Raw genomic sequence first — 16,010 nt, 5'->3', positions numbered from 1 at the left:
AAAAACAAAAAAACAAAAAAAAAAAAACAATTGATGGAAATATGTTTCAAAGAACAAACTCAAGCAGTATCATGACCAGTAAATACAATGTCCAGCTTTGTTAAAACAGGGGGAATGAGTAAGAATACAGTAGGATTACATAAGACAGAAGGTGGGTTGTGAAGCAACATGTGCAGCTAAGGACATTAGTTATTCTTAGAAAGTCAGACATCTGTATAAATGACCATCTCAACTGACTGTGCTACATACAGATATGGCAGTTGTGATGCCTCCTTATGTGTGGTATTCAAAGTGTCTAGAGATATCCACACAGGCATTCACCACAAAGTACTGGAAAGGAAATTCAAATTCATCTAGGTCACAAACATCAGAAGAGACGGTCCCGGGACTTCTTACAAGAAGAAAATCTTATTAAAATACCATCAGTAGTTCAAACTAAAGAACTCCCCAGTAGTGAGGGTATGTAACATTGCTCAGGAAACTAGAATGTTATTCAGATAGTTGCAGGGACTGCAAATTACTAAAAATAATATTTGAACAGTATTGATTTATTGCTGCTGTTTTACTAACAAAACTTAATTGGCTTTGTATCTAATGAAAACATTCCTGAAATCCGGAAGTAACACACTATATGAAAGAAGTACATATGTAGATGTAACAATGTCTGTTGGTAATGTTTTATACACTGTACCACAGTCTACTTCAAAAGATAGGAAATATTTTGTTTTTGAATACTAGGGATGCAAAGTATGCATCTATAGCTGTAAAATATTAGCATCTTCTTCCCCCTCAGTCACTCTTATATTTGGTCTTGTTTCCTCTACAGAACTACACAACCTGAAAATACAAGCTGATGATGTTAGTGGCATGCAATCCTGTGTCTTGTCTTGTCTAGGTATTCGTAGTTAACACCAGACGCTACATTTGGCAGCTATAATTTGTTCAGTAATCTGACCACATGCCCTTACTACATTTTTGTTAGCCTCAAAAGACCTTTTCTCCTTCCTTCTGCCTTCTTCAGTATTATAACTGCCTTCCTGGCATACTTCTACACAGTCTCTTGCATTTTCAATACCCTACCCAAGTAAATCCACAAAATTCAGTCTTTGCTATCTATCTCGGTATGCTGTTTCTCACTTATTTTGCCTAACAAATCTAACTTTTACCTCCTTGTGTGCCAGACCTTTGTTATACACATCTCCTATGCCAAATTAACAAATCAAACTACTGTTAGAAACATCATTAACTCTCAGATCCTGAGGAAGCATATTAATCATTGCTTGTTGGCTTCCTTGCCTTCCAATCAACAGTTAAACTTTCATCATCATCTCAACTGGCACTCCCTCCACGCACTTGAAATCAGCGCTTTCCACTTACTTGCAGTCCTCTTTAACCATATCCTATTTCTGCTCATAATACTTTCATTACCACATACGGGTATCTGATTGTAGCTCACAAAACTTTCTTCTGAAAAATATAATCTGCTGAGTTACCTTTACTGACCTGATAATTGTAATTGCTGTCATAATTCAAAGCGCCAACATATGCTGCAACTTGAAGTGGATAATCGTAAGTGTTTTTCAAAAATGGCTTTGGTTTCTCTGAAGTTTTCCATTCTATAACACACAGCTTGCCTCTAAGGAAAAAATAAAAAGTCAGATATTAGGCATAAAAAAATAAGAAAGAGTCCAATTAATAAAGCATATATAAAATGAAAAGATTAAAATTTCAAAAAATTCCAGACACTAAATCTTTTTAATAATACTTAGCAAGCAACGAAATGGAAACACATTAAACACGCATTCTAAAACCTCTGCATAAATCCCTGAATGTTATGGCAAGCTAACGCTTCTACTAGGAGGACTGAAAAGCACAGGACAAATGTAAGACTTATCAAATAAAGGGTTGAGGAAAAACATCAGGGATAAGGATATGCAGCTCCTCTGACAGGCAACGAAATGGTCAGACTAACAGAACTAGTAAGTTATTAGCCTTCAGAATCAATGTTTCTATAATGGTAAGAGCAACAACAATCAAGATCAGCAAGAAAAACTTAGATGGGAGCACTAGGTAGAAAAGTGAAGCTAGAACAGTATTGCATATATTAGTCATTTAAGTCACTCTCTTCGGGAATAGGTTCTTGAGTCACATAATTAAATTCAGGACATGTACTAGACAGGTTTTCTAATGTGGCAAGCTACTTCCAGCATAGGGAGTGCAGAATCTTCTTGATAGATGCAAGATCAGTTCATATCACTCAACTCTTGGTGCAAGAAATCTGGACAAAACCTGGCAAAATTGGGGGACAAAGGCCCAAAAACAGGGACATATTTTAAATATTGTTCTTATAAACTTGGAAAGTTGCTAGAGTAATAAGGTTTGTTTTAATATATATTTTCTGAAGGATTTGAAGTCTGAGACTCAAATGTGTATCATTATTTCATGACTGCAATCCTCAGATCATCCCAGTGATTTTCCAGAAAACCACAAATTTTATGAGGAATAAACCAAAAAATATAAACCAAAAATCTGGACATTCTGTGAAAATCTTGACAGTTGGGAGGTATGAAGATCATCTATTTGACTTCTTCATGTAGAGTTTTCTAACAGCAGGGTCATGTTTAGAGAAAGATCTTTCACATGTAGCAAGAGTAAAAGGGGGTCTAGATATGAGAGGGCAGTTCAGATAGTGGAAGAGGGGCTTTTGATACACAATTTACTGAGAAGGTGAGGGCAGTATTTTAGACCGAGAAGTTTGAAGGTGAGAGTATTGAGGAGGAGGGATGCCCTATCTTTAAGAGGAAGCCAAGTGATTCTACTGAGAGTGAGACAATCATTTTGTTTTTGATGGCGAGATTAATGAATCTTAACGAATGGGCAAAATGTACGCCAACACCCTGACTGGAGAACGAGCATTCTGTGGCGTCGGGCCTCATAACAGCCCTGGGCGGGAGTTAATTACACATTAACACACACTCTGTCAGGCATTACTGCTTGCTTAGAATACAGATTTCAGCAGACTGAAGAGGATAAAACATAAATATGTAATTCTAAGCTGCTTTAAACATAGAAACAGAACAGTAATTTGTTTATATACTTTCCACTTTGGACAGTCACAAAATTCATTGCCATTGTTTAAACAGACTTGGGAAAAGTACAGCACTTAAGAACTTGCAGCGTATTACAGAGAATGGAGCAAAAAGGAGACAGAATGAACTGACTGAAGAAGGTGTAAAGATTAGTATAAAGACAGACAGTAGAAGGAATACATTAGGCAAGAAGGGAAAAGGGGATGCAATATCTAAGGAATAGCTATGGTTATTTCTGTTAGGGAGAAAGATTAGTTACATATATTTACAATGTATACATTTGTTCAGGTTATTGCTGTAGAGAGCATTTAAGTTTGAAAATTTGGGCAGGCATTATGGAATAAATGTGAAAAAAGGGAAGTTATGTTACTGCCTGCTGTTTGAAGCATTTACAAGTGGCTATTTTGCAGGTGTGTTTTTTATTTCAAAAATGAAATTGTCAGACAAATTTAATCTGTAATATTGGCAGAGATGGATTCCTGGGTTTTGGGTCTTAATACTGAGAAGCTGTGATTACTGCAACTCTTAAGAGGTTTGACAGTGTTTTTAGGGAGGGAACATTTTGAGTTTCATTTTGTTGTGTTGAAGTTCCTTCTCTGATGGTGTGCCTTCCAAACAGACTTCCTGTTAAACTCTCTACAAAGTTAAAAAAAAAAAAAAAAAAAACACCATCTTACATCAGAAGCCATATGGATCAAGCTCATAGAGAAGGTGGTCTCACACACTTCAATCCAGTTGCTTCCATGCCTGAACCGTACACTGGAATACAGGAAATCCCAATGTTAGATGCAGAGCAACTTGGAGAGCAGTTTGGCACAAGCAGAAGCACAGTGTTCAGTTTGGGCAACAAAAACTACTCTCCTCCATATCTCAGTGTCAGTCCTTTGAAAACTGTTCATTAAATTTATACACCACTTAAACGGTTGGTAGTTGGGATCAGCCCTCTCCTTACATAACAAAATGCATGCACAACTCTGCAGAAAAATAATGTTATTGATTAAACTGGCAATGCCTGGATTATTGTGTTCCTAATGCTACACATATTTCAGCTCTGTAGTTCACTTGTTGTCATTCTCCTACTTTGGACACAGGAGTCTTTGTAGGTTCTGTTCAAGCAGCTTTATTTTAAACAAACACATCACGATAGAAGTTTACCGACTTTAACTTAAGTAACTTGTATACAAACTAACTGCTGTAATCATACATGCTTTCTCTCTGGCTGCACTCTCAAAATGGTACTAGGAATGGCACGTGCTTAACATTTATATGTGCAAGCTCAGTCTTTGATGTGCTTCTTAAAGATACAGCTATACTAATCTATCAGGATAATTGAAGGATTTAAAGCCTTTAATTTTTTTTGGTTAAAAATCACAGGCCTCTTCTATTTTAAGAGATGTGCTTGGATTTGTACATACCAAAGGAAGAACTGTATTCAAAGACAGGTCTAATACGGGATAAGTACAGTAGTAAGATGACTTCTCAATCTTTAAGATATTCTCTTTGCAATTAACTGGGTGAGAAAGAAGAATTTCCCCACTATGGTTGAAACATGATGACTATATTAGAGAGGTGTCCACATTACTATACAAGTCTCTTATGACCATAGTAGTTTGAATAGGAGTATCATGTATAACGTATGAGAAAGGAATACCCCAACACCACCAAACACTACTATGCTGCACTTTTTTGCATTTAGCTGGAGAAAGTTTTCAGTATACCTGGTAATAGCATATTCTAGCCATTTTTTGAACAGTTGATCAGTGGATGAGGGGAGAACAGTGCCTAGCTTGCTGTCATTGGCAAACTTGGTTGACCACACTTCAGGGATATTGGTTTGGATGTCTGCAAAATAAATGACAAACAGCAGTGGGCCAAGTACTAATCTTTGTGGTACCCCACTAGTAACAATTACACCTTCAGAAAAGGTACCAGCAATTTAACTACAATATAAGTTACATTAAGTTTGTCAAAATTTTCAGTAATACAAACATGAAGGATAGTGTCACAGGTCTTGGCCAGATCAAGATAAACATTGTACTCGGAGCGAGCACTGTCTACAGACTCTAACCTTTTCAAAGAAGTTTACTAGGTTCAAGAGAGAGAGAAGGCCTATCCTTCACAAAACCAAACTGAGTGGGGTCTACATTAGTTAAGTTGTATATGTCTGCATAATTAAGTTCTGCTACGATATGCTCCACAACACCGCCTACAAGTGTGGTGAGGCTGTTGGGCCTGTATTTATCTTGGGTCTGCAGAGGGGCCACCTTTGTGTGCAGGAACCACAGTGGCTGCTCTCCGGGCATCAGGGACAAACCATTTCCACAGACAGGCTGAGGCTGAACAGTTTAAGCAAAAGCTTGGATACTTGACACTGATGAGAAAGTACAGTTGTGTACACTTACCATAAATGTAGACATTCGAGTGTATTCACTGTTACAGTCCTAATCAATGGGTTATCTGGCTCCCGGTAGCCCACGATTGGCCAGAATACCAAAGATAAGTAAAAATGACATCGGCTGTCGGACGTAAAGGATGTCAGGGTGTCCGATATAAAAGGAGGCAGCCGACGTCACTTTCTCAGTCTTTCTTGCCATAACAGTCAGAAGCTACCAGAAAACAAGGCTTAAACCAAAAGCCATTTTGGCAAATACCAAATTTAGCCTGTACCTTAGGAAAAGAGAAAAGGTGGAAGGAGGGAGGGAAACCAGGACTGCAACAGTGAATACATTCGAACATCTACATTTATGGTAAGTGTACACAACTGTACTATGTTCATCGTGTTTCACTGTTGCAGTCTAACCAATGGGTTGATTACCAAAGCCCAGAGAAAAGGGAGGAGGTAGGTACTAGGCTATCGGCCCAAGTGCCTACGTAAGCCTAGCCAACAAGGTTCCCTGGCTTACGCCACCCAAGAAAGTTATTTTCCTGTGCCACTGTCGAGCAGACACACAGAAGTGATCCCCAGGGTGTATTTCCTACTTCCCATCCACTCATCATGATTTTTCTTGAAGAGTACTAATGAAGAACTTTGCTTGACATAGATGGGTAGCCTGTTCCAGAGTATGGGAAGTCTCTGGGACAGGAATCTATCCCTCCAGCATGTCCTGTTTATTGGGGTGACAAGGTTTAGGTCTCTAGAGCGTGTAGCTCGGAGGGATTGGGATGTCTTTAGGTGTAGCATGTCCAACAGCTCTGGGTTTGACATAGCTTTATATGTTAGGCAGAGATCACCTCGGAGTAGGCGATATGCTATGGAGTAAAGCTGGATTTTTTTGAGGCCAATCAGTGTAGGGCATTTGTTTGAGGCCAGTAATCCTCTTTATGAGGTACTTCTGTGGCCTTTCCAGGTGCTGCAGATGTCTTGTGAGGTACATTCCAAAAGGGACATTGTACTCTATAATGGGTCTAATGAGTGTCGAGTAGAGGGGAACAATGACCTCTTTTTTCCTGGATATGAACCCTTTTATGATGAGGTGTGCCACGTAGAAGGACTTCCTGAGTACTGTGGCGATGTGACTATCAAAGGAGAGACTACTGTCCACCTGGGTCCCAAGGTCTCTTATCACGCATTTGGTGTTAAGTAGATTGCTGCCTATGTGGTAGTTCATGAGTACAGAGTTTTTACCAGAATCAAGGATTGGAGATAATGCCCTGCAGAACAGCAGAGGCAAACCCTGCCCTGGCTCTTGAAAACAAAGGCAAATTATAATGCTTTGTGAAAGTGTAAACAGAAGACCATGTGGCAGTCTCCAAAATGTCTTTAGTAGGGACACCCCTTAAAAAGGCTGCAGAAGTGGAAGCTGCACTAGTTGAGTGGTCCTAACCCCCTGAGAAGGAAGCTTGCCATGAAAGGAATAACAATAAGTAATACAATGTGCAATCCATTTAGAAATGGTTTGCTTAGAAATAGCCTTGCCCTGGGCTCCAGGGGCAAAACTGACCAATAACTGTGCTGATTTCCGAAGGTCTTTAGTCCTGTCCAGGTAAAACCTGAGCTGTCAGTGCACATCAAGAGAATGTAGGATCCTCTCACCTCTATTTCGAGGATTAGGAAAGAAGGTAGGAAGGTGTATAGACTGATTAAGAGTCAGGCTAGAAACCACCTTACGCATAAAGGAGGGGTTGGTTCTCAGAGAGACCCTATCTGCATGGAAAATAAGAAAAGGCTCCACAGCCATCAAAGCATGCAGCTTCGAAACCCTCCTTGCTGAAGTTATAGCCAAGAGGAAGGAAGTCTTCCATGAGAGAAACGTTAAATCTGCAGTGGCAGCTGGCTCAAAAGAAGGAAGAGTGAGTTTCTCTAGAACAAAATTAAGATCCCAGGCTGGAGTAGGTGCCCTTCTGGGAGGTCCTAAGTTGCAAGCACCTCTCAGAAGCATTTTCATCAGGGGATGAGAGGAAATGGGTTGTTCAAAGAACAATGAGCAAAAATGGCTGAAGCATGGATCTGATAGAGGAAAAAGAAAGACCACCCTGAAGCAAATCAGCCAGGTATACCAGGATTAGAGGAAGGGTAGGCTGAGAAGAAGATTCCTCTGTAGCCTGCATCCAATGAGAGAATCTTTCCCATTTTCCAGCATAAGACTTCCTAGTGCTAGGCCTCCTGGCCTCCCTCAGCACATCAGCCACCTGCTGGGAAAGGGAAGAAGAAAAGGATGGAGTCATACAATGAGCCATGCTGCCAAATGGAGAGACTGAAGATGAGGATGTAGAATGTTTCCCCCTTCCTGAACCAAAAATCTGGCCTCAGAGGAAGATGCCAAGGAGGAAAGTGGGAGAGACTGCGAAGCAGTGGATACCAATGCTGCCTGGGCCAATCCGGAGCTATGAGCATAGTCCTTGGTTGGTCAATCCTGATCTTCAATAATACTCTGGGATGAGGAGGGAAGGCATAAACTGACAGCAGCATCCAAGGGAAGGACAGTGCATCCACTTTCCAGGCTCTGCTGTGATGCTGTCTGGTGCAAAAAAGAGGTAGAATATGGTTGTCTGGAGAGGAGAAAAGATCCACTTGAGGAGTGCCCCAACGTTGAATGATGCTGTAAAAAACTGCTCTGTTCAGCTGCCACTCGTGAGGACCCAGGGTCTGTCTGCTCAACTGGTCTTCCAAAACATTGAGCCTTCCTGGAAGAAAATGAGCTAGGAGATGCAGGCCCAGGGATGCTGCTATGGACCAAAGACTCATGCTTTGTCTGCACAGGAGGTAAGAATGAGTCCCTCCCTGCTTGTTGATGTACCACATGACTGTGGTGTTCTGTCCTGACAAGCAGGGTCCCTGGAGAAAGAAGATGCTTGAAAGCTAGTAAGGCCTGCTGGACTGCCATCAACGCCTTTAAATTTATGTGCAGGTGCAACTGCTGGGCATTCCAACATCCCTGTATGCATCTGCCATCCAGGTGAGCTCCCCAGGTGTAGTTCAATGTGTCTGTGGTAAGAACTTTAGTGGCAAGGGGTGGGCGAAAAGGCATGCCTTTGTTCCATAGACAGGCTGCTGCCCACCATAGAAACTCTGTCTGCAAACATGGAAACAGAGGAATTATCACATCCAGGTCCTGTGTGTCAAGGACTGCAGATGCATCCTTGAAGGACATCAGAGGAATTATCACATCCAGGTCCTGTGTGTGTTGACACCAAATGGTCTTGAAGTACCATTGCAATTTCCTCATATGCAGTCTTGCATATGGAATCATGAGAATGCAAGAGGCCATGAATCCCAGAGCTTGCAGGTATTTCCTTACAGGGAGCTGGGGACAGGCTTGCCAAGTCCTTGAAGTAAACTGAAAGAGTTGTCTGCTTCTCCTAGGTGAGATATACCATCTGGGCGGCTGTGTTCAGACTTGCTCCCAGGAATGTTATCTCTTTGGATGGCACCATTTTTGATTTTTCCTCGTTGAGAGCGTAACCCAGGGAAGAGAGAAGAGTCTTTACAAATTCTAGATCCTTTAATAGCTGTTCCTGAGAATTTGCATGTATTAGACAGTTGTCCAAGTATGGATAAATCTGAATTTTCTTCTGCCTGCAAAAAGCAGTGACTGGAGCCAGGCATTTTGTGAAAACTCTGACAGCAAACAGATAAGCCAAAGGGCAGTGCAGAGACTTGATAACGTTGCTTGCCCACCCTGAAACGAAGGTAATGCCTGCAACTTTCCCTGATAGGGATGTGCAGATAAGCTTCTTTGTGATCCAATGTTATCAGCCAGGAATCTTTTTCTAACACTGGCAGCAACTGATGCAGAATGAGCATTCTGAACTTTGAAATTATCAAGAAAGAGTTCAGGATGGATAGATCTAGGATAGGACCCCAGGTGCCTTCTTTTTTTGGAACTAGGAAAAGTCTGGAATAGAAACCCTGGCCTAACTGCTGAGCAGGAACTGATTCTATTGCTCCCAGATGCAACAGAGACAAAATTTGCTTTTCTACTTCTGCCCTTTGGTTTAGAAGAGTGTCAGGGAATCCTTTGGATACTGGAAAGGTGTGGAAAGAAAACTTGTGTCCTAGGGATACAGTTCTGAGTACCCATTTGTCATTGGTGGTCCAGCTGTTTGCAAAAAGGGCCAACCTTCCTCCTAAAGGATTCTCTGGGCAGGCAAGAACAGGCAGAAGTTGGACAGAGTCATTGAGAATGTTTAGACTGAGATGCAGGCTTAGAACTTCCCATCTTGGAAGAGGAAGCTTGCCAACGCTTAGACCTTTGAGGGGTAGCCACCTGTCCCCTAGAAGATTTGTAACCTCTAGTCCTAGAACGGTTCTGTCTGCTGGTTATCAGGGAACGTCTAACTCTTAGAAGGGTAATTCCTGCTAAAGCGAGGAGGCTGAACTTGCGTAAAGTCTTTAGCTGTCTGCATAGACTTAGCCTTGTCTTCCATCTTCTTGAGCACTTCCTCTGCTTTGCTGCCAAAAAGACTGTCCTTATGCAAAGTTACATCTAAAAGCTTAGTCTTAGGCTCTGGTAGGGGCTGCTCCCTGAGCCAAGCGCGCCTTCTAATAACAGAACCAGTAGCTGTAGCCCTACAGGAGGCTTCTAGAATGTCAAAACCACAATGTAATGAATGTTTATTGACAAGACTGGCAGAATTCAGCAAATCCTGCATATCCTTACTTTCCACCAACAAACGCACACTTGCTATCCTAGACTTAATAGCTTCCAAGGTGTGCTGCTGGTACTTCAGCATATGAAAAAGACAATTAGTAGACCTAACAGCAAGAGTGGCAGAGGTATAATCCTTTTTACCCCACCTATCTAGGTTCCTAGCTTCCCTGTCAGAAGGAACAGGATTTTTAGTACAGTGACCTTAACTCCTTTAGGGCCTTGAGAAATAATTTCTGGATCAGCCAACGGATTCCTGAAAAGAAACAAATGAGAATCAGGGACTCTATAGTACCTGTCAGGTTTCCTGGAAGCAGGAGGAACCGAATTTGGAGTCAAGGAATTTTCCAGAAAAACATCATCAACCACCTCCAACACAGGTGGAATAGACAAAGGCTTATGCTGAGGCAAATCCAAAAACTCCCTAATCCTTTTCTTAGAAAGGGGATAATCCTGACTGCCATTTAAAATGTTCCCTGAGAGTATTTAAAGTATCACCAAAAGAGAAATCTTCTGCAGGAGAAGCAGAAGGGATGGACTCCTCTGCATCTGAATCCTCAAAAGGAGAGAAAGCCTGAGAAACTTCCTCTTCATCAACAGAAATGCTGGAAGTATCAGAACCTTAATAAGACAAAGCCTCAGGAGAGACATGTCTACCCCTTTTTGAAGGTGGAAGCTGTCAACCCCTAATAAGAGTCAAAAGGTCATCAGCCATTTTAACCATTTGAGAATGAGGGGAACGAGAGGAAAAGTACAGTTTTGTACCTACCATAAATGTAGATGTTCGAGTGTAGACACTGCTGCAGTCATTACACTTGGGTTATCCTGCCGTCAGGCGGTTCCCCAGCCGGCCTGAGTTCCAAAGTCTTGGTCCGGCGTCGGTTGCTGTCGCCTCCTCCCTGACGTCAGTGTGACAGGGGTATATAAGATGCAGCCGACACCATTTTCTTCAGTTTTCTTGCCCCAGATGTCAGGTGCCCAAAATAGGTAGGCAATTCAAATTGCTAATAAAACATACATAAGAAATGCAAAGAAAGTACAGTTTTGTACCTACCATAAATGTAGATGTTCGAGGATTCCCTTGCTGCAGTCCTGACAATTGGGTATAGTCCGCGTCCCAGTCGGCCCGAATACCAGAGAGGATATAAGTCGGTCATGGCGCTTAGACTGACGACAGTCCGTCAGGGTACTAATGCGCATGACCGACGCCATTTCCTCAGACTTTTCTTGCCCCAGATGTCAGAAGACCCAAAAAGACAAGTCCCAAAAACAACCTGCACCAAAAAACATGTACAATATATATAGTAATATATACAAAAATATGCATGTAAACTCACCTACACAACCACCCTGAAACACAGAGGGAAGGAGGGAGGGTAATTGGACTGCAGCAAGGGAATCCTCGAACATCTACATTTATGGTAGGTACAAAACTGTACTATGTTCTTCGCCTTCCCTTGCTGCAGTCCTGACAATTGGGTAGAATCCCAAAGCAGAGGTAAGGGAGGCTGGCAAATTATAAAGTAGCAGGAGCTGACAACATGCCTTGTAAAACAGCTGTGGCAAAACCAGCTCTAGTCTTAGAGTATATAGGCAGGTGATAATGCCTAGAGAAAGTATGCACTGAACTCCAAGTAGCTGCTTCCAGAATATCCTTAGTTGCCACCCCTTAGAAATGCTGTTGAAGTGGCAGTAGCCCTAGTGGAATGAGGCCTAATCCCAGCTGGAACCTCTTTGCCATGATGGGAATAACAAAATGCAATGCAAAAGCCAATCCACCTAGAAATAGTTTGTTTTGACACAGGCTTGCCCTGTGAACTTAAAGCAAAAGAAACAAGTAACTGCTGAGACTGCCTAAAATCTTTAGTCCTGCTCAAATAATAACGCAATTGCCTGTGTACATCTAAAGTGTGCAAAATCTTTTCCCCTTTATTTTGAGGATCTGCAAAAACGTAGGCAAATGAATAGTTTGGTTTAAAGCCACACTAGAAACCACCTTAGGCATAAAGGAAGGATTAGTACGTAATGATACCCTGTCCTTATGGAAAATCAAAAGGGCTCTACTGCCATAAGGGCCTGCAACTCAGACACCCTTCTTGCAGAAGTAATAGCCAACAGAAAAGCAGTCTTCCATGACAAATATTTCAATTCAGCAGTAGCTGCCGGCTCAAAAGGTTGTAGAGTAAGTTTTTCCAACACAAAATTGAGATCCCAAGCAGGAGTAGGAGCTCTACGGGGGTCTTATATTCTTTGCCCCTCTAAGAAACTGCTTGAACAAAGGATGCGAAAACAAAGGTGGGTCACAATCATAGTGAGCTGAAATTGCTGCAGCATGAATCTTTATGGAAGAGAAAGACAAACCTTTGTCCAATAACTCAGTAAGATATTGAAGAGCCACACTCAAATTAGGCTCTGAAATCTCCAAATTCTTTGCTGTACACCAAAATAAAAATCTCTTCCATTTTTCACACTCTCCTAGTACTAGGCCTTCTAGCTTCCATAATCACATTTAAAACTTGTTGAGGAAGCTGAGACCTTCCATGTTTCAACACAGAATATGCCAAGCTGTGAGATGGAGATTGAAGCTTGACATTGAGCAGATGACCGTCCTTCTGAGATAACAGATGAGGAATCAGAGGTAAAGGCCATGGAGGCTTCTTTACAAGACTCCTTAGAAGTGGGTACCAGTGTTGCCGAGGCCAATCTGGAGCTATCAAAATCATCCTTGGCCTGTCCTGTCTGACCTTCAGTAATACCTTTGGAAGAAGAGGTAGAGGTGGAAAAGCATAGACATGAAGGTGTTTCCAACTGAAAGACAGAGCATCCACTTTCCAAGCTGTGTGATGAAACCCCTTTGTGCAATACTTTGGCAGCTGGTGGTTTAGTGGAGAAGCTTAACAGATCTATGTCTGGAGTTCCCCATGACACTGTCAATTTCTGAAATACATGAAGATCCAGTTTCCACGCGGGGGGATCCATGATTTGTCTGCTTAATACATCTGCTAGGGAGTTCTGTGCTCCTGGCAGAAACCTTGCCTGAAGAGTCAGTTGCAGGCTTAACGCAGTCTCCCATAAAATCATTGCTTGCCTGCATAGAGGATAAGAATGTGTTCCCCTTGCTTGTTGATGTACCACATGACAGTTGTGTTGTCTGTCAGAATCAACACCTGCCCTGGAAGAAGTAACTCCTTGAACGCCATCAATGCAAACTGGACTGCTAACATCTCCTTCATATTGATATGTAGATGCTGTAGTCTGGCAGGCCACTTGTCTTGTATCCACTTTCCATTTAGATGAGCTCCCCAAGCAGTGTCCGAGGCATCTGTCGTTAAAATCTGACTCGCCTCTGGCCGGGTCACAGAGAGTCCCTTGTTTAGGTGACATTCCTGAGCCCACCACAAGAATTCCTTTTGAAGGCAAGGTATTATTTGAATGACAGTGTCCAAATCTTGGCAGTGCTGTGTCCATACATTTTGAGATACCATTGCAGCTTCCTCATATGCAGTTTGGCATTGGGAAGCACCAGAATACAAGATGCCATGAACCCTAATGCTTGAAGGACTGTCCTTGCAGTCAGCACGGACTGATGAGATAGTTGATGGAAGTAAAGTGACAGACTCTTTTGTTTGTCCGGGGTTAAAAGGCCATCTGGGCTGCTGTATTCAGTCTCACACCCAGAAAGCACATGTCTTGAGAGGGTACTAGACTGGACTTTATTTCGCTCACAGAATACCCTAGGCATCTTAGCACTGCTATGACATATTCCAGATGCTGTAGAAGGTGTTCTTTTCTTGAGCCAGAATCAGGCAGTCGCCCAAGTAAGGATAAATTTGAATGCCTTGAAGCCTGACGTAAGCTATCACTGGAGCCAGAACCTTTGTGAATACTCTGGGCAGTAGATAAGCCAAAGGGCAATGCAGAGAACTGATAATGAAAATCTCCAGTTCGAAACCGCAGATACTTTCTGCAACTTAGCCTTATGGGCACATGAAGGTAAGCTTCCTTGAGATCCAAAGTTACCATCCAGTGATCCTTGCCCAGCAGAGGTAACAGTTGCTGTAACGTCAACATCTTGAACTTGGGAATGTCCAGATAAGTGTTGAGGATAGATAAATCCAAAATTGGTCTCCACGTGTTCCCCTTCTTTGGTACTAGGAACAGGCGAGAATAAAATCCAAGCCCCTTTCTGACACAGGGACTGGCTGAATAGCCCCTATCTGGAGTAACTGAGAAACTTGCTTGAGAGCCTCTTTTCTTTGTGGAGGAGGAACATCTGGCATGCCTTTGAAAGGGGCCATTGTGTGGAAATAAAATCTGTACCCGTGATGAATGATATCCAGCACCCATCTGTCTTGAGTGATTAAATCCCAATTTTCTTTGAAAAGAGACAATCGTCCTCCCAAAGGAGCTGCCAGACGAGAGTCCACTGGCAGCTGAAAAGGCAGGTCATTGGTTCTGCTTACGAAAGGACTGACCCCTGCCCTCACCAGAAGTCTGAGCAGGTGAACTGTCTGATCTAGGCCTAAACGAACCTTGAGCCCTGCCCCTACCACGTCTAGATCTACCCCTAGACTGGGAACCATAAGCAGGATATGTCCACCCCTTAGCAGGCCAATTTCTACTAAACTTCGGAGGCTGCACCTGCAACAAATCTTTAACAGTCTGCATAGACTTAGCTTTGTCCTCCATTTTCTTTAAAACTGCTTCCACAGGCGGTCCAAACAACACATCAGACTGTAAAGGAGCATCCAAAATCCTGGTCTTAACATGCTCAGCTAAATTCTGATCCTTCAACCATGCATGTCTGCGAAGAACAGAACTAGTAGCAGCCACCCTCGAGGAGGCCTGAACAGCATCAAAACCACACTGCAAAGAATGCTTACCCACTTGTTCAGACACATGAACCAAATCCAGCAATTCTTTACACTCAATACCTTCCGCCAAAGCATCCACCTTAGATTTCAATTGTGAAAGGAGATAATTCTGATATTTCAGCATATGAAATTGACAATTCAACGCCCTCATGGCTAGAGTGGAAGAAGTATAGACTTTCTTACCCCACCTATCCAAAGCCCTAGCCTCTTTATCAGAGGGTACAGGATTTTTAACAACAGAAGCTTTAACACCTTTAGGCCCCTGAGAAACAGTTTCTGGGTCCGCCCTGGGACTCTTAAACAAATACTTATGAGCTTCGGGCACCCTATAATACCTATCAGGCTTAACAGGAGCAGGAGGCAAGGAATCAGGGTTCAGAGAAGCCTCTGCAAAAACATCCTCCACCACATTCAACACAGGAGGAATAGCTAAGGGCCTATGCTGAGGCAAAACAAGAATTCCCTAAGCCTTTTTCTGGAATCAGAGTAATCTTGGCCTTCCCATTTAAAGTGTTCCCTCATGGAGTGAAGAGTCTCTGAAAATGAAAAATCCTCAGGAGGAGAAGCTGAAGGAGTGGAATCATCCACATCAGAATCAGAATAAGCAGGAAACTCTTGCAAGTCTTCCACAGAAGACTCTGAAGCCTGTGAACACTGTTCAAAACTATCAAACTCCTGTTCCACCCTAGGCCTCTTATCAGGTGGGGGCATAGAACCTCTAATCAGAGTAATCAAATCTTCTGCCATTTTAAGCATATGTTTCTTAGGCACAGAGCCCGAAATGCTAGGAGAAGCCCCTACAGAAGCAGAACTTGGTCGTCCTCGAAAAGAAGCTTTGGCAACAGAAGGAGAGGCCCTAACTACCTTGGGAAGAGAGGGAAGAACAGTTACCTGAGAAGCCCCCTCAGTCTGGCCTACTTCCTGAGAGGGCACATCCTGTAACAGTAAAGTATCTGCCT

At 42.5% G+C, this 16,010-nt stretch overlaps 2 protein-coding genes across 8 annotated transcripts in view; both read right to left on the bottom strand.

The window, feature by feature from the left end:
- KAT14 (lysine acetyltransferase 14) overlaps positions 1–16,010 on the bottom strand; it is a gene marked incomplete in the record, with an annotated part of 1,940,697 nt that overhangs the window by 1,415,012 nt on the left and 509,675 nt on the right.
- MGME1 (mitochondrial genome maintenance exonuclease 1) overlaps positions 1–16,010 on the bottom strand; it is a 336,423-nt gene that overhangs the window by 39,248 nt on the left and 281,165 nt on the right. For 5 of the 6 annotated variants that reach the window (XM_044056975.1, XM_044056947.1, XM_044056938.1 and 2 more), the window contains one exon: positions 1,504–1,636. In XM_044056975.1, the coding sequence (XP_043912910.1) occupies positions 1,504–1,636 (133 nt within the window). Of the gene's footprint in view, positions 1–1,493; positions 1,637–16,010 lie in introns of all 6 variants that reach the window. The other variant, XM_044056981.1, reaches the window with a different exon arrangement.

Source organism: Protopterus annectens, chromosome 1.part2, assembly GCF_019279795.1.
Source record: "Protopterus annectens isolate FY-2018-M chromosome 1.part2, PAN1.0, whole genome shotgun sequence".
NCBI classification, from domain to species: domain Eukaryota; kingdom Metazoa; phylum Chordata; order Ceratodontiformes; family Protopteridae; genus Protopterus; species Protopterus annectens.
This window is presented reverse-complemented; position numbering and strand designations above follow the sequence as displayed.